The sequence below is a fragment of the Myotis davidii genome, unplaced genomic scaffold (assembly GCF_000327345.1).
Source record: "Myotis davidii unplaced genomic scaffold, ASM32734v1 scaffold595, whole genome shotgun sequence".
NCBI classification, from domain to species: domain Eukaryota; kingdom Metazoa; phylum Chordata; class Mammalia; order Chiroptera; family Vespertilionidae; genus Myotis; species Myotis davidii.
In genome coordinates, this window is record NW_006286790.1 from 565,657 (window position 1) to 587,373 (window position 21,717).

Below are 21,717 nucleotides of genomic sequence, written 5' to 3' on the forward strand. Positions count from 1 at the left end.
ACCAACTTGACCAATTAACATAAAACATTTCCCCCAATAACAGCCGCATACACATTTTAAGTGCATGTATAACATTTTCCAAGCTAGATCACATTCTGAGTCACAAAACAAAATTTGATACACTTAAAACAACTCAAACCATGCAAAATACATTCTCAGACCACAATGGAATCAAATTTAAAACCAATAACAACAGCAACATATCTGGAAACCCCCCCCCAAAAAAAATATGTGAAAAACAAACACTTCTAAATAACCAATGGGTGGGAATGTAAATTACAGCATAGGAAATATAGTCAAATATATATATATGCCTAAGTGACCCAGTGACCGAATGGCTGAACAACTGGTCGACCGGTCGCTATGACATGCTCTGACCACCAGGGGGCAGACACTCAACGCAGGAGCTACCCCTTGGTGGTCAGTGTTCTCCCACAGCCAACCTCCTGCAGCTGGCCACTGGGTCAAAGCAGGAGTGAAGGAAACGGAAAGTCTTTGGAACTGAATGAACATGAAATCGTGGAGATCCGGTTTCCAGCTGAGCAGAGAAGCGCGGCCGATGCCACTCCCTCCTACCAATCAGCAAAAGCAGAACAGACTGAAAAAATCAACAGCTCTCCTTGGATTTGTGAGAGAGTAAGACAAGGACAAGCTGCCGCTCAGAGGCTGGAGGGACAGACAGACAAATACAGGGAACCCCGGCTTCCCAGAGCGGACACTCACCGGAGACGAGAGCCGAAACCTGGAGTAGGAACACCGGACGCCCTGCTGAGGCTCAGGGCCAACAACTCGGCGTTAGAAACTCCAGGGGGGACCAGGGGTGGGGGGCCCCCACCCTATTGTGAGATTTACCTCCAAGAGCTCAGCCAGGTCCCCACAGTCCATATCCGGGGAATCCCTCCCGCTTCCGGTGGCAGGAGGGAGAGAGACTACGCTGAAAACCCAGAGCCTCTGTTCCTAATGGCCTCTTGCAGGAGGAGCTGGTGAGCCGGAGCCTCTGCTGGGTTTTGGTTTTTTAAAAAATATATTTTATTGATTTTTTTACAGAGAGGAAGGAGAGGGATAGAGAGTTAGAAACATCGATGAGAGAGAAACACCCATCAGCTGCCTCCTGCACACCCCCTACTGGGGATGTGCCCGCAACCAAGGTACATGGCCTTGACCGGAATCAAACCTGGGACCCTTGAATCCACAGGCCGACGCTCTAACCAACAGGCAGGAAGCCCCAGATGCAGAGACAGAGCAAACCTCAGAACCAAACATCCACAGACGACTTCTCCAACAGCAGCAAACTCACTGAAACATCCCCCAACATCTACCACATTCCAGCCATACAACACACATTAACAAATTGTTGTTAACCCTCACCAGAGGATATTTTTTCCTTTGTTTTTTGTGTGTGTTTTTTCCAGAGAGAGAGGAAGAGGAGAAAGAGAGAGAGAGAGAGAGAGAGAGAGAAACATCAATGTGAAACACATTAACTGGTTGCCTCCCGCACTCATCCCTACCGGGGGTGGGGATCAAACCCACAACCCAGGTATGTGCCCTTGACTGGGAATCGAACTGCGACCCTTCAGTCCAAGGACCAACGGTCTAACCACTGAGCAGCCGGCCAGGACCACCTTAACAAATTTAACAGAAGAGAAATCATACCATGTCTGCTCTCAGACCACAGAATTAAACATCCTGGGAAATCCCCATAGAGCCAATCACCTGAAAGGGACCTAGAATCTCTCGTCACAGAGACACCTCTGAGAAAGCTGAGTTGGAATGGGACCCTTCAAGGCCATGGGACCCTCGTGGAAGACAGGTGAGATGAGTACAAAAGGGGGCCTTCACGGATGCTTTACTAAGATGTACCTGTGGTGCAGTGGAAACCTGAACACATCATTGGAAACTAATGGAAACATTTGGAAATGGTGTGTGAGAGCTGGTTAGCGGTGAAGCGTCTTCTCACATCCTAGACCAGTGATGGCGAACCTTTTGAGCTCGGCGTGTCAGCATTTTGAAAAACCTTAACTTAACTCTGGTGCCGTATCACATATAGAAATTTTTTGATATTTGCAACCATAGTAAAACAAAGATTTATATATTTGATATTTATTTTATATATTTAAATGCCATTTAACAAGGAAAAATCAACCAAAAAAATGAGTTCGTGTGTCACCTCTGACACGCGTGTCATAGGTTTGCCATCACTGTCCTCGACTCACATTCCATCCATAGATGAGGTGCTAGGATATACACATCCTGGGAAATCCACATAGAGCCAATCACCTGAAAGGGACCTAGAATCATATCACATTTGTGTCTACCCATCCCTCTTAGACCTGCCTTTTTAAGAGTCTAATTAGAGCAGTGGTTCTCAACCTTCCTAATGCCGTGACCTTTTAATACAGTTCCCCATTTTGTGGTGACCCCCAATTTCCTTGTTACAAATTGAACATAATTAAAGCATAGTGATTAATCACAAAAACAATATGTAATTATATATGTATTTTCCGATGGTCTTAGGTGACCCCTGGGAAAGGGTCGTTCGACCCCCAAAGGGGTCGCGACCCACAGGTTGAGAACCGCTGGCTTAGAGTAATTAAGATTGTTTCACAATATGCCCAGCCAGTGTGGCTCAATGGTTGAGCATCAACCTATGAACCAGATCAGAGTTCGATTTCAGTTCAGGGCACATCCCCAGGTTGTGGGTTCAATCCCCAGTAGGGGGCGTGCAGAAGGCATCCAATCAATGAGTCTCTCTCCCTTTCCCTTCCTCTCTGAAATCAATAACATTAAAAAAAACAAAAATTAGCCCCTCGTAGCCCTGGCCAGTGGTTAGTGTCGACTCGAGCACCGAAGAGTCATGAGTTTGATTCCCAGTCAAGGGCACGTACCTGGGTTGCAGGTTTGAATCCTGGCCTGCGTCAGGGCAGGTATGGGGGCAACCAATCCATGTCTCTCTCACATTAGATTCTCTTTCTCTCTCCCCCTCCCTCCCTTCCACTCTCTCTGAAAAGCAATGGAAAAAGGATTGACAACAGCAAATAGGATTAGCCCCTCATCGCACATGCACACTGGCGGGCAGCTTTGTTGTACTTCTACTGAGGAGTCAGGTTATTGTCCTGAGCTTTTTATCGGAACAGAAGAATATTCCATGACAATTTAAGTGGCATCTCTGAACGGGAGGACAAGCCTATAGCTGACATTCCGAGTGTTTTTGTGGGTACAGTGACAGTGAGGAAGAAAATACTGCCAGTGGTGGGAGTGAAAGGGAACAAAACCCTGGAAACTTGACACTGGAGAGAAAACACGGGAAACTCCTTTGAAGGACAGTGTTTTACTCTGACAGGTGGGCCACGAAGGGCCTGTTCAAAGGTGGCAAGTCCCCCCACCTCTATTCTGAACCACCTGGCCCCGGAGCCAGGCTCCACAGGCTGAAGGTCCCAGCAAGACTCTCTTCGCTTCAGGCACCAGCCACACTTCAGTGGTCCCCAGGCCACCCGCACTTCTGACCGGCTGGCCACAAATCCAGAAGGTTCCCATGACATCTTGGTCTGAGCTGCTGTAACAAAAACACCATAAACTGGGTGGCTTAAACAACAAACATTTATTTCTCATAGTTCTGGAGGTTGGAAATCCAAGATGCAAGTGCTGGCAGACTTTGTGCCTGGTGTCTTCTTGTGTCCTCACATGGCAGAAGGGACAAGGGGGCTCTGTGGGGTCTTTTATTAAGGGCACTAATCCCATTCATGAGGGCTCCACCCTCAGGACCTAATCACCTCCATTTCCATCACATTGGCAGTGAGGTTTCAACATTTGGATCTTGGGGCTACACAAGCATCCAGTGTATAGCACACAACCTCCTTCAGGTTCGATGATTCACTAGAGCTCACAGAGCTCAGAAAAGGGCTACAGTTATGATTACAGTTTGCTTATCAAGGATACAAATCAAGACCAGCCAAAGGAAGAGACACAGAGTGACGTCTCGGAGGGACCCAAGTGCAGAGCTTCTGTACCCTCCACCCTCCCCACGGCCGTGGAACCGGGGTGCATCCCTGTATTCAGCAGAGTTTCAACGTCCAGAGATTTTTTCGGAGTTTCATTACAAAGGCATAATTGATTGAATCCATCTCCAGGCCCTCTCGCACCATGGAGGTCAGGCTGGCTCGAAGTCCCAACCTTCTCTCTAACCTCATGGTTGGCCTTTCTGATGACAAGGCCCCATCCTGGGTCATCTCAACTCCTAGCATAGACTCAGGTGTGACCCAAGGGGTTCGTGAATGACCAAGACACTCCTCTTACTGGGGAAATGCCAAGGATCCAGAATCTCCCCTCTGGAAACCAGGGACCAAGGCCAGTGAAATTCTTTATTATAATAGTCTCCCCTTTGTGGGGAGCCGGCACAGCCATGGCATACTCAGCCCCAGGGTGCCTTATGTGCCATGCCAGCTCAGCCTGGTTCAGTGACCCTGAGGGGGGGTGGGGGTTAAAGGCTTAGAAAAGACAGACAAGAGAATGAAAGCTGGGTCTCGGTGGGACGCTGCTTCCCTAGTGAGGAGACAACGCCAGCGCCCACAAGCCGTGTCTTTATTTTATAGCAGATGCCACGAGGCAACATAGGGGCGTGATCAAGATGTTTACAACATTCTCGTTGGTTTCAACCCTACTCAACTACATGCACCTGAACTCTATCACTCAGGCACGTGGGGCCAGGTGCTCGGACCACAGGTTCAGGCTCACAGCTACAGCTGTTGGCTAATTGTGCTGGGAAGGCTCCGCCCTCCAAGCTGGGACTTGCACGTGACCACGAGAGGACTGTGCCCTCTCATTAGCCCAAGGCTTGAACCTGTCCAAACACTGTAGCCGCACCCTATACCCCTTATCCATGGTTTCACTTTCCACAGCTTCAGTTACCCGTTGTCAATGGTGGTCTGAAAATATTAAACGAAAAATTCCAGAAATAACCAATTCATAAGTTCTACATTGTGCACAGTTCTGAGTCGCATGATGAAGTCCCACCCCACCCCACCTGGGTAGGTAAGTCATCCCTTCTTCCAGCATATTCGCGCGGTATAGCTCCCCACCGTTCGTCACTTAGTAGCCTTCTCAGTTATCAGACACTTTCAGAGAAAGAGAGACAGAGAACACATTCACATAACTTTCATTTACAGTATATTGTCATAACTGGTCTATTTTATTATGCTAGTATTGCTAATCTCTTACTTGCCTAATTTTATAAATGAAACTTTATCATAAGTATGTACGTATAGGAAAAAGCACAGTATCCATAAGGTTCAGTACTATCCTTGGTTTCAAGCATTCACGGGGGTCATGGAACATACCCCACAGATGAGAGGGGATGACTCAAACCCACACTTCCCACAACTCCTACCTCTGCAAACAAAGGTAAAATCCACCTGACAGGGCCTACCGCTGGCCTGGGCTATGCTTTATTTCATTTTTAAAACTTTTTATTGTGAAAGTTTTCAAAATATGCAACAGTAGAAAGAATATTTTAATGAACTATCCTATCCCGCAACTGTTTCATTGATTACCAGCTTGTGGCTCACCCTTTCATTCATACCCCACCCCTTCTCCCTATATCCATCCTCGCATTATCCTGAAGCAAAGCCCAGAGGGACATCCTATCAGGAATTCTCGCCCATGGCCAGTCTCAAATGGGCTATAGGTCTGCTGACATCTCAACATCTGGGAGCAGCTGGGTAGGGCCTGGGTGACCAGAGGCCCCTGGGCACCTCATTTGCTCACCCCAGTGTGATGGGTCACACTGTCTACACACTGAGCTGCAAGGAAGAACACCAAACACTGGTTTCCTACATTCCAAGCTTCTAAGGCAAGTCAGCCAGCCTTGGTCCTCGTATTTCTCACAAGTTTCAAAAGATCCATGCCCACAGCCCTGATTATCTCGTAAAGAATCAACGCTAAAATAAACAAGCTCATGAAATAACAGCTCGGATACTTCTGATTAACTAAAATCAGTGGGGGTCAGCATAAGGTAAGCGATAACCTATCAATTATCCATTTCAGTCATTAAAACAGGAGGAACCAGCCAAGCAGTCTTGAATTGTACAGAAACCTGACCCTGACCTTTGCTTTCTCGTGCCAGAGTGACCAAGACAGTCCCTGACACCCAGGTCTGGGATGTATTTTTATGTTTGTGTCTCTGGAAATTTCTGACACTTCCCTGGGGTACCAGGACGCATGCAGGAGGCCTCGAGGAAGCATCTCCATGATGGGTTGGCATCACCCATACCTCCCCATTGGACTTTCTCTGCAAAGCGAGAAGTCGGATGAATGCAAAGGTTCCTCCCACCCTAGGACTCCAGGGTTAGGCAGTAGCCCTACAAGGCCAGGGAATGTAAGGTTTGAGACAGGAATGTGTGCGCCTCACTTACACCTCCAAAGCACCTTGCGCAGAGCTCGGGTCACCTACTTGCCTCCCTTAGAGACAGAGGGACGTGTGCTTCCCTTTCCTGAGCAGTCGATGGCCGGGGAAGCGCCCTCTCTGTGGCCTTCATTTCTGCGGGAGAGAGCCACCATAGGGCCCTGGGTTCAGGTTCATCTTGGGCATTCTCCTCTAAGCCCAGCTGACTCCCAAGTACGACTTGGCTCCAGACAAGGCTACTGTTTCAGAAGGTCAACGTAGATGCTTTTGGCCAACTCCAAAAGCAGAGAAGAGTCATCAGAGAACCTTTCTTCCCGGTAGCAAGGGAAGAAAACGTTTGATAACCACCTGCCAACGCCAACGTCGGCAGAGAAGCCTCCCCTACAAGGACGGTCTCTCCCCCAAGGAAGTGACAGTCCTTGTCGGGAGCTGACACAGATCCACACCTGTCAGGAACACCACGTGCCCCGGGCCTGCCTTGCCCTGGAATGCCAGCACAAGGCCTCACCTTCACCAGACCCTAGCGGTGACCGCTTTTTCATGCCACCAAGGGCCTGGCCTGCGCTCCTCTCTCGGGCAAACCCAGAGCAGGACTCATTCCACCACGAGAGGTGAAATTCCTTCCACTCACATCCTGACATGAGGATAGAGAGAGCTCGGGAAACTCCAGCTCTCCATTCACTCCGCCCCTTCATGGACTGGGGTTATTTTCACTGCATGGAAACACTGCAGGAAAACAGCCCCTTGTGCTAGAATCCTGTAGCTCGTTCCCTCGCTGATCCTTATGGTCTTCCTGAGCCCTAGCCTGGTCCATGCCCACATCTAGAATTGGCTCAAAGGAAGAAGACAGCGAAAGGGGCGAGGGCCAGTGACAGGCCTCAGCAGCCTGTGGCCGGGAGGAACAGGAAGGGGCTGTTCCCCACGGGAGCTGCTAGAAGATCATCCCAGCTGTAGGTAGTCACCCAGATGAGCTAGTATGGCCCCTGAGGCAGCTACATACAACCTCTCCTGTGATAACAGGTGTCAGAGATGGGGCTTAGCTAGCTGCTCAGCTGTGCCAGCTCTGTATCCCACAATCCTGCGGAGAGGCAGCTACCCCAAGAAGAGGTACCGATAAGAAGGCAAGATCCTCTAACAAGACCAGAGCCACACACTTCTGGCAGCCAGGTCAGGATTCCCTGCCCCAAAGCCTCGGCTGTGGGGAGAAGGCCTCCAGCGAGGTTCTGTGGCTACAGCCATGAGATGCCTTCCGTAATACTTGGGACTGGGAGAGGTTTCCATTCACACGGGACCTGGGTCACCTTGACCTTGAATTAGAAATTCTATAAGTTATGCCCAGCCGGAGTGGCTCGGTTGGTTGAGTGTGGTTCTGTGCACCAACAGGCTGCCAGTTCAATTCCCAGTCAGGGCACATAACCTGGGTTGTGGGTTCCATATGTGATGAGTCACATATGGAAGGCAACCAACAGATGTTTCTCTCTGACATCGGTGTCTGTACTTCTCTCTCTCTCCCCCTCTTTTGTTTCCTCTCTCAAAGCATGTCTTTGGGTGAGGATTTAAAAAAGAAGAAATACAACATCGGCTGATTCAGATCATGGCCCGAGACAGAAAAGGTTCCTATTGGAGTAAACATTTAAAAATTCTCAACGGGGCGATGAGGACAGGAAGGGCGGTGAGGCTATTTTCCAGGGGAGGAAGAGGACCCACTTTTGGAGGAAACTCTGGTCTGGGTGGAGACCTGCCCTCAATCACAAAAAATAAGCAGGAATCTGAGCATTCACCCCCGGTCCTCACATGTGGGTACTGGCGGGAAGGGAGGGTGAATAATATCAAAATTCAAAGACTTGAAAATTTTTTTTTTTCAATCTACTGCAGCGATTTTCAACAAGTGTGCTGCAGCACACTGGTGAGCCACAAGAATTTTTAAAACATGGCAACACCTGACTATTCAGTCAGCGGCACAGACCTCTTTTCCCTTAGATTGTCAAATTAGAAAATGACAACAGCCAACACAACAACTGTTTGGTGTGAATGAGTCAAAATTGTATCTTTCTTTTTTTGTCAGATTGGCAAAAAATATATTTGTTGGTGTGCCACAGTTTTAGTAATTAGCTTATGTGCCATGAGATGAAAAAGGTTGAAAGTCGCTGCTCTATAGAGTTGAATAGCCCTGAAGAGAGTAATCGAGACACGGAGATGGGAAGACAACATGAGGGCATCCACCAAGGGGTCCGAGAAAGGACTGCAGTGGCCCGAGATGTTCTCCAAGAGGAAAGGGGCACTGATGACTTTATCCCCAAAGCCCTGTCCAGCCACCCAGCAGCCTGGGGATCTACCAGAACCAGGGGAAGAGGGGGGGTGATCCTGCCTTGAGGGGCAACAGGACGGAGAAACGCTTCCTTGCCCACAACACAATCACCCCCACGCCTTTCCCTGGCTAAATTCCTCCCTTATCCCATCTCCCCACCCTCTTACCTTCCATCAACTCCCCTCCCATCCTGGCAACCCCTGGGACTGTCAGGGAAGATCTCCAAGAGCCCCCTGCACCTTTTCACTAGAGTCCTGGGCACTGCCCGGGCAGTTGGCCAGTGTCCAGGGCCTGCCTACTAGGCAGAGCAGATGGAGAGCGTGGCACCTGTAGAGAACACCCAGAAGGCCGGATACAGAGCTTCAGTAAAGTCCTCCTTGTACTTATACATCACGTGGATCTTGTCAAGAGCAACAGCAAAGAAAATGACGAAGCCGTGGTCGCAGTTGAGAAGCACGCCAACCCGTGTGGCCTTGGTGGTGGGCAGGATTTTCTCCACATTGTTGTGCCAGGCGGAGATCTTGGTGTTGAACCACTCCACGCACCAGGAGGCGCTGTTGCGGCCGAGCCGGCTCTCAGGGCCCTGCCGGGCCATGCTGCCATAGCAAATGCCCATCCCACAGAAGTTGTTCTTCTGCAGCTCCACCTCCCAGTAGTGGATCCCTTTCTTGTAGCAGTGCAAGCCCAGCACCTGAGAACAGTATGTGAACCTCTGGGGATGTGGCCGGTAGGTCTGGTGTGTTTCGGCCACAGAGGCCACAGTGTAGTTCTCCGAGAGAGCCACCTTGCTGTAGGCAGTGTTGTAGTCCAGGATGACCTTAACAGCATCTACAAAAGCATCACCCCAAGCAATCAATTACAAGGAGCCCAAGCGCTCTCACTTTTAAATCTTTTCTCAACTGGGAGTATTACTCATTTGTTTTATCCATCCATCCACCTACCCATCTATCCATCCACTTACTATTGTATCCATCCACACATCCACCCGTCCATCTATCCATCCGTCTGTCCCTCCTCCTTCCATACTTCCATCTAGCCATCCGTCCATCCATCCATCAATCCATCCATCCACTCATCCATCCATCCATCCATCCATAACTGAGGCCTAACTGAGAACACAAAGTTCCAGAGAGAGCAAAAGGGGTAAGATCCAGGGTCCTGGCCAAGGAACTGGCCTTGAGGAAGTGAACAGAGAAAGGAGAGAGAGGGTATGGAGTCAAGTGAGACGGCAAAGAGAGGATGAGGGAGGCCCCTTCTGAGCGCCTCTCTTCTCTGCGACACAGAAGCTGGGTGGGAGAGGGAGAAGTTATGGTGCGTGGCAAGGCTTTGGAACGGCAGGGAGCCAAAAGGAAAACCAGAGGAGAGAGCTGGCAGTGGGACCGGTGGGTTTTGGCAACAGCCACTGCCTGCAGATGCTACTCACACGCCAGGAGCTCAGGTCTGGACTTGGCTAAGAAGTTCTCCAGCACCTTGGCCTTGAGAGACACCGAGTTTGGCTGCGCGGGGCTGGGTTTGGCTGCAGCTGGGTGAGGAAACAGAGAGCCATTTTCAGAACAAATTCAGAGTAGATCTCCCACTGGCCCTCGTCCACAGTAACTCACCCTCAAAGCCAGCTTGTTTTAAATCTCCTAGCTGCTCCGAAGACCCAAAGGTGGGAAGCTTGTTGGGTGAGCCAGCAGCAGCGGCTGGGGATGAGGAAGGAGGAACAAATGTTGGGGACATGACACAGAGCGACCTGATGGCCTCTACTCCCTTCTAAGCTGATTTTCAAGAGTCACTTCTGCCCGGCCAGTGTGGCTTAATAGTTGAGTGTCCTCCTATGAACCAGGAGGTCGCAGTTCAATTCCCGGTCAGGGCACATGCCCGGGTTGCAGGCACATGTCCGGGCGTGCAAGAGGTAACTGATTGATGATTCTCTTTCATCATTGATGTTTCTCTCTCTCTCCCTCTCCCTTCCTCTCTGAAGTCAATAAAAATAAATATTTTTTAAAACTTTAAAAAAAAGTCACTTGTACAGACGACGCACACCTGGACAGCCAGGGCAACACAGGTGAGTTCAGATGGGCTATGCTCACTTGTCGTCACCTCCAACCTGCTATTACAGAATGTAATCCTAGAACTGGGGCCCCATCACAGAATCCCGATGAGACAGGTCGGCATTTAGTGCTGCACTCAGCCAGTCTCAAGAAACAAACAGAGCAGAAATGCGTAACTTACGAAATTTCTTGGGTTTCTTTTCTTCTTCTGAAAAAAAAAAAAAAAAAAGAAAATTCCAGAATGAAGACATTGTAAAGCACAACACAATGATGCTTTCCCAAGACCATAATAACATTCATTTGCATAAATGTGACCCATACTGATAAAGCTAGGATGTTTGAACTTGACAAAGATAAGGGGTCACCAGGCAAATAGCTCCATGGTGATTGGTGTGGAAGGAGCATGATGGAATTTTCTGGGGTAATGGAAATACTTTATCTTGATGTGGGTAATAATAGTACCACCCACGAATGCATTGGTCAAAATTTACCTAACTGTATTTAAGATCTGTTCATTTTACTGAACGTAAATTATATCTCCATAAAAGGCAAAGTGCAAAAGACAAAAACAGAGTCAGCAAAAGCCACGTGCTGGCCAAGTACCGCAATAGTCCTTACGAACTAGCTGGAGTGTGTGCCTATGGAAACCGACTTAGCGAAAACAGCGGTTCTCCAAGTGTCTTGTCCCAACCAGCAGCATCAGCACCACCGGGAACCCATAGAAAATGCACATTCTCGGGCCCCACTCCAGACCTGCTCCAGGCAGCAAGGAGCAGCAACACCTGTGACTGTCTCAGCCAGCCCCGCCAGCCCCAGCCATGCTGCTGCCACGGGGACGCGGGGTTACTTACTCGGGACCTTCTTCACAGGGCGTGTGGGTTTTGGCGTGGGCGCCGTGGCATGCTCTGCAGGCTCCCCTGTGCCAACGAAGAAGGTGCTCATTGATGGGGCTCCTCCAAAACACCCCGGGAGCCAGCTTTGCCACAGGCGGGCGGGTTTACAAAGGCAGCCACTCCCACATCCCATCCACGCTCGCCTCCCAGCCCTTACAAGAGCTAGAAGACAGGACCTAGGAGGACCAGTCTGGGGCGTTCCCTCTTTTCTCTGGCTTAAAACGTAGCTGGGGTCCAGTCTTTCCACCAGCACCCGCTCTGTGACCTCTGCACCGGCTCAGCTTCAGCGTCTTCCAGCGCACAACGGGGGGAGGCCCTTGCTCATAGTGATGACACAGAGGTGCCTGCAGCCCCTTCCCTCTGGGTTTCCACCCCTCCCTCCCCCAGACCAGGGACCACTGAGGTAGCAGGGGGCTAATTCGTCCACAGCTTTACGCTCCTCCATGGGGCCGAGCCCTCCATGAGGAGGTACTGGGAGTCTTTGTGGCAGGACCCCTGAAACTAAGCCCCAATGCTCGGGATCACGGCCCTCTCTTGCACCCCAAACCGCTGAGGGGACCCACCCGAGTCAGGGGTCTCAGCGGGGTCCGTGGGGAGGTGCGGATGGTTACCTGAGGTGGGGGGCTCCTCAGGCTTCTTGAGGCACCGCTTCAGCTCGGTTTTGAGGTCCAAGGTGCTCTGGTAGACGCCCTTTATCAGCTCGTGATTCAGCTCCACCTTGGGGACGTACACTGGCTTCGTTGAGACCGCCTGCAGCTGTGCCGCTTTCTGGAACAAGCCAGGGGGTCAGTGCAGGTGGCTCCAGGAAGCCAGGGCCTGGGCTCAGGCTCCAGAAGCCCAGAGGAGCTGCCCTGCGCCCACCCCACCTACCCGCCTTCCCAACTATAGGCCTGAGGTCGCTGGGCATTAAAGTGTCACTTTTAAGACCGTGATCTGGAACTGGAAGGACCCTCAGAGGTTGCTCCCCTGACAGATGGGGAAACTGACGTCTAGAAATGACAAGTGACCTGACAGGAACCCTGGTCACAATGAGTTGGCAGGGACAAAACTGGGACCCAGGTCCCCTGAGCGCCATGGAAAACGCTCCCTCCACTCCTCCAGCTGGGGCTGAGGCAGCACGGGAGACTCAGGACCAGCTGTGAACACAGGTTCTGGGATGGACAGGGAGGTCTCAAGCGTGCAGGACTCAGCTAGGGCACATCCGATGAAAAGGGTCTTCCGGGCTGTCCCAAACTTTGAGACAAGAGTCAGGTCACAGCGTATGAAGAGGCCCAAATGCGGATTCAGAACCCTTCTCAGAGAGCTCGAGGCAGCTACTCCAACGCACCGGAATGAGAAGAAGCTAACACCCTCCAGCCTAGGGTGGACCAGTCACTCCTGTACCCTCCCCCGGACCTGAACGAGGCATCTGGGCCTTGGAGGGGTCAGAGCACGTCACCCAATCAGTGGGCTCACCGGAACACCCACTGCATGCCAGGCATTCTGCAAGGGCTGGGCATGCCAGGAAGAAAGGTGGCCGTAAAGGATGGGCCACACTGAACGGAGCTGACAGCCTAGACAGGTAGGAAAACACATCTAGCACAACGTCAAGAGCTTCGGGGGGGGGGGGGGGGGGAGCACGCTCCGATTGTCAGTAATGGCAAAACAATGGGATCCAGGGAGGACGGAGGAAACTGGGGACCCTGGGACATGATCCAGGGCCAGGAGGAACGGTGAGTGCTCTGCTGTGGTCACAGCACGGAGCATGGGCTGGGGGTGGGCAGCAAGACATGAGGCTGCTGGCAAAGGCAGGGCCCGGTCATCAGGGGCCAGGGGGCCGTGCTAAGGAACATGAAGTCGGAAAGGGCGGAGGGCTCTGTGCTTTATAAGGACGCTTCCATCCTGGCTGGCATGGCTCAGAGGTTGACTGTCGACCTATAAACCACGGTTGGATTCCCAGTCAGGACACACACCCGGCTGTGGACTCAATCCCCAGTGTGGGGTGTGCAGGAGGCAGCTGATCAGTGATTCTCTCTCATCACTGATGTTTCTACCTCTTTCTTCCTCTCCTTTCCTCTCTGAAATCAATAAAAATATATTAAAAACAAACCAAAAAAAGACACTTCCAGGGACCATGTGGAGGAGGGATTAGGGAAGAGAGCGAGGTGCATGCAGTAGGCAATATTCCAAGATGGCCCCTAAGAGTCCCACCCCTTCCCAAGGTTACACATCCTATATAATCACCTCCCTTGAGAACAAGCAGGGCAGTGAATGTGAAAAAATTTTTCAGAGGTCATTTTTTAAAAGTATGTTTTTTAATTGATTTTAGAGAGTGGAAGGGAGAGGGAGAGAAACATCGATGTGAGAGAGAAACATCGATCAGCTGCCTCCTGCATGAGCCCCCTCACCCCCTTTACTGGGGATCGAACAGGCAACCAGGCACGTGCCCTGACTAGGAATAGAACTGGCAACCTTTTGGTGCATGGGACGATCGATGTTCAACCAACTCAGCCACACCAGCCAGGGCCCAAATCTGTTGATTTTGAGTTCATCAAAAAGATGAGTCTCCTGGATGGGCCAGGCTTACTCGGTGAGAGGCCTGCAAAGGGGGGCTGGGCCTTCCTAGAGGGAGAATTTCCCGTTAGCTTTCAAGTAAGCTGCCAAGCTGGAAGAGGGCCATGTGGCAAGGAATTGCGGCAGCTTCTAGGAACGGAGCGTGCACAGCCAGCAAGAAAGGGGGACCTTGGTCCTGCACCACAAGGAACTGGATTTACCAACCACCAAGGAATGCAGCCCCGCCGACACTCAGAAAGCAGCCTGTGAGAGACCCTCAGAAGACAACCCCCTAAGCCACGCCCAGACTCCTGAGCCACAGAAAGTGTGACACAGTCCATGTATGATCTAAGCCCCCGTGTGTGTGGTGAGTTGTCCCACAGCATGTAAAACGAATACAGCTTATGTGTCAGGGACGCTTTCAATGACCTCTCACAGACCCCACTCCTAGAGGCCCCGTTGCCCCGTAGTCAACATCGTCACGCTGGGCAGGAAGAGTGTTCAACAATGTCCTCATCAAGACCCACCTCCAGAAACTCAAACTCGCCCCCCTTGGTCAGGGCGGCTTCAATCTCCTCCTTTACGGCCTGCATCTCTGCCTTCTTCTTGAGGAGGATCTGGTAAATGTTGTCGAACTTGCTGCTGACCCTCTTCTCCTCCTCCTTTATCTTCCGCGTGGAGCTGGCCTCGGAGGCGTCAATGAGCGCCTTCATTTCCAAGTAGTCTTGTCTAAGCTGTTCTATCTTCTTTTGAGCAGCCTCCTAAGATGCCAAGACAAGAACACATCCATCAGGCTGACAAAGCTAAGCCCGCGGGACCAAGCGTTGGGGAGATGTGGAGCACACAGGGGGCAGGACCACTTTAGAGAGCAATTTGGCAATTTCTAGTGCATTTGAAGGCGCTCGGACCCTGTGACCCAACAACTCAACTCAAGGAATATACTCCAGGAAAATCTCCACAGATGTGCATGAGAACACGCACAAGCAGCACTGTTTGAATTAGCAGAGCCCTGGAAACAGGAGACTGAATGTGCAGACTGCGCATTCACTGGATGGAAGATTAAACAGCAATGAGAATTAATGAACTGGGGTGATGCACGGATAAATTCTATGGGGACAAACAGCTTGTAGAAAAAGACACACAGTACTGATGCCTTTACAGAAAGCTTAAATACAAACAGGATGGGAGCATTTATTGCCAAAGGGAGGCACACAAACATAAAGCAGTATAAAGAAATCCAGGGAAATAAATTCAGGATAGTGGTTGCTTTTGGAAGAGAGGAAGGGGGATATAAAAAGGGAAGGCTTTTTATACAGTAGAGTGAGGGCTTCAGCTGCATTGGTGACATTTTTCTTTCTTTCTTTTTTTAAAAAAATATATTTTATTGATTTTTCACAGAGAGGAAGGGAGAGGGATAGAGAGTTAGAAACATCGATGAGAGAGAAACATCGATCAGCAGCCTCCTGCACACCTCCTACTAGGGATGTACCCGCAACCAAGGTACATGTCCTTGACCGGAATCGAACCTGGGACCCGTCAGTCCGTAGGCAGACCCTCTATCCACTGAGCCAAAATAGTGAAGGCCATTTTCCTTTCTTAAGCTGGGAAGCAGTTTGTGGTAATTTTTCTGTTTTAAAGAGAGGGTATGAAGCTGCTCTAGAAAATTTCTAGAGAATATCACCCTCAGGAACGGACTGCCCAATTCCATAGCCACTTGCTGGGTGTGTCTACAGAGCACTTGAAAGGTGCCTCATCCCAATTAAGATGTGCTGTGTGAAATGCACACTGGCTTTCAAAGACGAAGTACAAAAAAGGGACTGCAAAGTCTCTCATTAATACATTTCACTGACTCTGTTGAAATAATCACTTTTTGGATGTTTTAAGTTAAATAAAATGTATTACCAAAATTAATTTCTCGTGATGTTAAAATTAACCTGACGTTACAGATAAGGCTCACGTTGTATTTCTATTGCACAGCAGTGCTCTAGCTCAGAATCAACATGAAAACAGAAATGGACACGAGATGGGCAACGTACAGGGAGACTGACATTCAGTTATTTCTTTACTACCCAAAACCTTACCCTGCCATCTCCAATGTGACTGCTAATGGCCCCCAGTGCTCATTCGCAGGAAGAGAGCACCTCTCGAATCTCGAATCTCGGGAGGACACATGGCTGCTAAGCGACGGACTACATTTCCCAGCCTCCCTGTGGTGAGGCTTGGTCATGTGACTAAGCTGTTCCTAATTCGGTATGAGCAGAAGTGATATACATGAGCAGAAGTGATATACGAAACACTCTTCTTGTTGCCCTTCTGGCAGGCTAGGACAGAGACAGAATGGTGACTCAGCTTCAACCAACCAGGTGCGTGGGCTGATGCTCTAACCATTTAGGGCTCAACACTAATTTTTAATGATTCCCCCAACGCTGGGCTTGCAGGTAGTCTTTTGTTTGCGTCTATGAAGGCTCTCTCCTGGGCACATAGTTTCTGGCATGTTTTACAAGGTTGACGTTTAATTCTGACACTGTGAATGAAACCACCATGAGCCTCGTGGAGATCCCAGCTGAGCCTGTCCTGCCTGGAGGCGGAGGGAGGCCCAGGGCCAGGGCTGGTGGTGGAGAGCCCTGCCACTCACCCGCACATCCTTCTGCCTGGCTCTCACATCCTCCAGCGCTCTCGCGGCACCGTTGATCTGACCGTACATGACTGTCAGTTTATACCTCAGCTTGTCCTGTGGGGAAAACAAAACAGGGTGAGAGAACACCTGGGCCCAGCCCCCACCGGCACCCAACACCGAACCATCCCCCGAGCCTATCCCACAGGTGGTGTTCCCGCCACCCCAAGTCTTGCCTGCTTGTAGCCTTTTCAGCATTCTCATATTCACTACCTCCCTTCATCCTCTTAGGGAGACCGTGCTGTAAATACAGGATTTGGAGCCAGACAGACCAGGGTTCCAGCCCCAGTTCCCAGCTGTCCAATTGCCTCTCACCTCAGTCTCCTTGGCCACTAATGAGATACAGCTGTTCCCACCTCACAGGGCTAGTAGGAGTAACGTGAACCACCCAGAAACAACAGAAGTCCTCAGTCCACTCAGTAAGATATAAACCAGGGGTCCTCAAACTTTTTAAACAGGGGGCCAGTTCACTGTCCCTCAGACCGTTGGAGGGCCGGACTATAGTTTAAAAAAAAACTATGAACAAATTCCTATGCACACTGCACATATCTTATTTTGAAGTAAAAAAAACAAAACGGGAACAAATACAATATTTGTATTTGCATGTGGCCCGCGGGCCGACGTGGGCCCCTGGTATAAGCCACATGTCAGAAGGTATGATGATGCGCTTTTTCACCAGCACCCATTTCACAGGTGATGAAACTAAGGCAAGGAAGGCGGTCAAGCTCACAAAGGAGACAGAGCGAGCTGGGACAGCTGCTTCAGTCATGGCAGACGAGGTCATTCTGGGCAACCCTCCCCACCACAAGCAACCAGAAAAGCAGGCAGGGAAGGGTTACAGAGCCAAGATCCAGGAGAAAGAAACCCGGAGAGATAAGCCTGGCGTCTGGGGTTGTTTTCCCAGAGCCACCTGCCAATTCCAGAAGACAGCTGCGAGCACCTGTCAGCTCAGGGAGGCCGGGGGACAACATCAGAGTCCAGAGCTCACTTGGTCAGCCCCACAGGTGGGGACCTCCAAGGGCCACACCCTAAGAATGAAGAATAAACCAGCAATGGACCAGCCCACCGTCAGCTCAAGTCCCAGACATTGAACTAAGGTGATTCAGAACTGCTAGGCCCCTAGCCACCTGCAGAAACAAAGATACGTTACACATGAAGATAATATCATCCACGGCCTCTTACTATTTCTATAAATTTTCATAATATCTTACTTAGTCCCTACCTCCCTGCTCAGGTGAAACGTTGGGGCAGGAAATGGGGAGGAAAATAGCCACCACCACCGTCAGAATCACAGGGAGTGTTCATTACGTGGCTGCTGCAAGCCAGGCGTTGCTCTAGTGCTTTGCCTGTGTTGAAGCTACGGGCAAAACCGTGAAGTTGGGGTTACCTGCCCTCTATAGAGGAGGCCACTGAAGCACAGAGTAATTAGGTGGTTTGACTGACGTTACGTCGCTATTAACTGGTGTTACGAGATCCTAGTGTTACAATTAGACATGCGTCCAAATGGAGCACACAGAATTTCTAGGGGGAAAAAAACAATATTTTACTTCCCCTAATTAGATGGTTCAACATACTCTGACCCGCCCTTCCTCTTTCCTGCCTCTCCCACGCCACTAGAGATATTCAGGGCTGAACCTGACCTTGAATGAAAGAGCAGAAGCAGAGTCCAAGGCCACACTAACTCGACCTCGAAAGCCCAAGTCACTAATGATGTTTCAGACCCAACCTCTGCGACAATGCCCTTTGAGCTGGCCTCTCAGAGTGGCCAAGACAAACTGGGCCAAAGGCTGAAGGCCATGCCCCCACAGGCCACGCCTAGCAGGGCTCAGAGCTAGAAGAAACCTCTAGACCCGGGCGAGAGGGGCCTCCAACCGTCTGGCCTCTGAGAGGCAGAGCACCTTAGTAGTGAACTCCCAAACTGTATTTTGAAAGGTTTTATCCACCATTAACCAAAGAGACTTAATAGTCCCCTGACAATGGAAAAGGGCTCCAGACAAAAGGAAAGCGGTCCAAGGACTCTAATAGACACAATTCCCTAATTGAAGGAAGTTCTAAGGATCCCTCATAGCCTGGAGACTTGGGTCCTCCATGTGGGAGGTACCAGCGGCTTGAGTGATGGCGATAAGCCAGCCGCCCGCCCGAGGCTGCGGCACTGCCCGACTGGGGCTGGCTGTGCCACCAGCAATGAGCAGAACAGCAGGCCTGGAAAGGAGAGTGGTTAAAGGACTCGGCCAGGACAATGGGGAAGGGGGAGATGGTGGGGACAGGCCTGTTACAAGATTCAAAAAGCAAAACGGGCCCTAGCTGGTTTTGCTCAGTGGATAGAGCCTCGGCCTGCGGACTGAAGGGTCCCGGTTCAATTCCAGTCAAAGGCACGTGCTTGGCTTTCAGGCTCAATCCCCAGTAGGGGGCGTGCAGGAGGCAGTCAATCAATGATTCTCTGTCATCATTGATGTTTCTATCTCTCCCTCTACCTTCCTCTCTAAAATCAATACAAATATTAAAAAAACAACAACAAAGCAAAACGTGCCCAGCTGCAGTTGAGCTCAGCAGTTGAGCACTGACCCAGGAACCAAGGGGTTGCCAGTTTGATTCCCTGTCAGGGCACATGCCCCAGTTTCGGGCTTGATCCCCAGTCCCATAGGAGGCAGCTGATCCATGATGTTCCTCTCTCATTGATGTTTCTATCTCTCTATCCCTCTTCCTTCCTCTCTCTCTCTAAAAATCAATATAAATATATATTTTTAAAAAAATCAAAATGTGTATGGCATTCAAATAAACTGGGTGCAGACTCCAGCTCTGGGCCCTGGAGGCTGAGAGAGATATGAGTCAGGGGCAGGCTAAGAAGGGCCCTCCTGCCCCTACTTGCCTTCTGCCTCCATGTATAAGAACTTCTGGAAGGGCCCTTGGGCAGGAGGCAGGCTGCCCCAGTCTTCCGGACAGGCCCAGGCACCCTCCCGAGGCACAGATCTGGGCAACCTGACACTCTGCCCAGCAAGCTCTCCTCCTCCCTGGGTGGAGTGACAGAAATGAGCATTCACTGGAAAACGCTGTTTATAGGCCGCTTCATTTAATCCTCCTGATAACCTTCTGAGATGAGTACTACCATTATCCCCTTTTGCCAATTCCCAGCTAGGAAGCAGCCAGAATTCAAACCCAGGTCTCAACATCCAGCTCTGGCTGGAGCCCTGTCAACCAGCCACTCCCACCCCGCCCACAAAGCACTTCCCAACAGCTCCTCTCTCTGCAGCCTCCCCGCCAGGGGAATGCAGCCAATTCCATTGAACAGAGAACTGCAGCGACTTGCCCTAACCCACAGCTGATAGGGGCAGAGCAGGCTCCTATGACGAACAGAGAAGACCCAGGTAGCTGGGCCTCAGATGGTTGCACCTCAAAGGTCAACTCCCCCGAAAGGCCTGGAGGTCTGACTTCTGAGAACCCAGCTCAGAAAGGGAGGAGCAGGCCAGGTAGGGGAGGGGCTGTGGCCAGAGAAAAGCAAGGCCTGCACCCAGGTCCTGGTGCCGCCACAAACCTCCCCAAGCTCAGGTCTGCTTTGACAACACGAAGACAGTTCCTGTTCTCGGTGACAGTGCTGGGAGAATGAAAGGACATCAAGGCACGCTTTGGAGCTTAGACTGATATAACAAAAGGTGGATTGGTTACACCTTTTTATTTCTTAAATATATTTTATTGATTTTTTTTTTACAGAGAGGAAGGGAAAGGGATAGAGAGTTAGAAACATGGGTCAGCTGCCTCCTGCACACCCCCTACTGGGGATTGAGCCCCAAACCCAAGCATGTGCCTTTGACTGGAATTGAACCTGGGACCCTGCAGTCTGCAGGCCGAGGCTCTATCCACTGAACCAAACCGGTTAGGGCTGGTTACACCTTTTCATCCTCACACAGGCAGAGGTTCTAGGCTCCCCAAGCCACTAAAATCATCACAGACCTGGAAAGCCCCTTAGAAGTCAACCTGGTCCCACCTCCTCACTTCACTGAGGAGGACTCGGGCCCAGGGGCCAAACCCTGTCTCACAGTCACACAGCCAGAACGGAGGGCACTATGTTTCAAGATCACTGGCTCTCCCCGAAGGTCGGTCGGGTCCTATCCAAGCCCTCCCACTCGCAGGGATCCTCCCTAGTCACTGGGACTCTCCAGCTCCTCAATGACTCTTGCTCATATGACCTCCACCCTCCAGGAGAGTCCCATGCCCTGGACTCTGTAGACTTGGTTATGAGACTGGTACCTGAGGAGGACGGGCAAACTGTTGGTGGGCCCCTTACTCCGTTACTCAGGCTAAATTAGCTTCTGCGGAACTCCATCTGCTCTCCTGGAAAATGGAACTAATTATACCCCCCTCCTGGGTGTTGCCAGGATTTAATGAGGGAACAGAGGGAACCTCCGGGGTTCGTATTTGAGGGTTCAAAACCCTCTATTAACACCATCAGACAGGTACTAACTACTAGGCTTAAGGCAAGCAACAAACATCACCCGTGTCTTCTGCCCCAGATCTCAGGCTCAGCAAAGCCCATGCCCCGACTCAGGTGATCCAGCGTAGGCGGAGATGCCCACGGAGGCGCCCTCTGCACCGCCCAGCTGGCCCAGGCTGCCCCTCTGCGCCTCGCGCCGCACCCCCTACCTCCAGGTCTGCGCTGGCCTGGCTCAGGGGCACAGGCGAGCAGGTCTTGTGCTCCACCAGGCAGATATGGCAGATGCACTCGCTGTGCTCGGGGCAGAAGAAGTCGCGGAGGCGATTTTGCTGGGGGCACTTGCGGTGCAACAGGTCCTGGACGGGCGGCTGCAGCGGGTGGTCCCGGAAGGCCGGGCTGTCGAGGTGCGGCCGCAGGTGCTCCTGGCAGAAGGAGGCCCTGCACAGGA

At 51.0% G+C, this 21,717-nt stretch overlaps 1 protein-coding gene across 1 annotated transcript in view; it reads right to left on the reverse strand.

The window, feature by feature from the left end:
* Positions 1 to 8,486: 8,486 nt before the first annotated feature.
* The window catches only part of TRIM25 (tripartite motif containing 25), a 15,207-nt gene continuing 1,976 nt past the window's right edge, over positions 8,487 to 21,717 (reverse strand). Inside the window, exons 3-11 of the mRNA XM_006758691.2 lie at positions 21,479 to 21,713; positions 16,802 to 16,897; positions 14,694 to 14,927; positions 12,246 to 12,402; positions 11,593 to 11,658; positions 10,923 to 10,949; positions 10,307 to 10,390; positions 10,129 to 10,227; positions 8,487 to 9,533 (exon numbers count right to left, since the gene is read on the reverse strand). Of these exons, the coding sequence (XP_006758754.1) occupies positions 9,004 to 9,533; positions 10,129 to 10,227; positions 10,307 to 10,390; positions 10,923 to 10,949; positions 11,593 to 11,658; positions 12,246 to 12,402; positions 14,694 to 14,927; positions 16,802 to 16,897; positions 21,479 to 21,713 (1,528 nt within the window). The 3' untranslated portion in view covers positions 8,487 to 9,003. The remainder of the gene's footprint in view (positions 9,534 to 10,128; positions 10,228 to 10,306; positions 10,391 to 10,922; positions 10,950 to 11,592; positions 11,659 to 12,245; positions 12,403 to 14,693; positions 14,928 to 16,801; positions 16,898 to 21,478; positions 21,714 to 21,717) is intronic.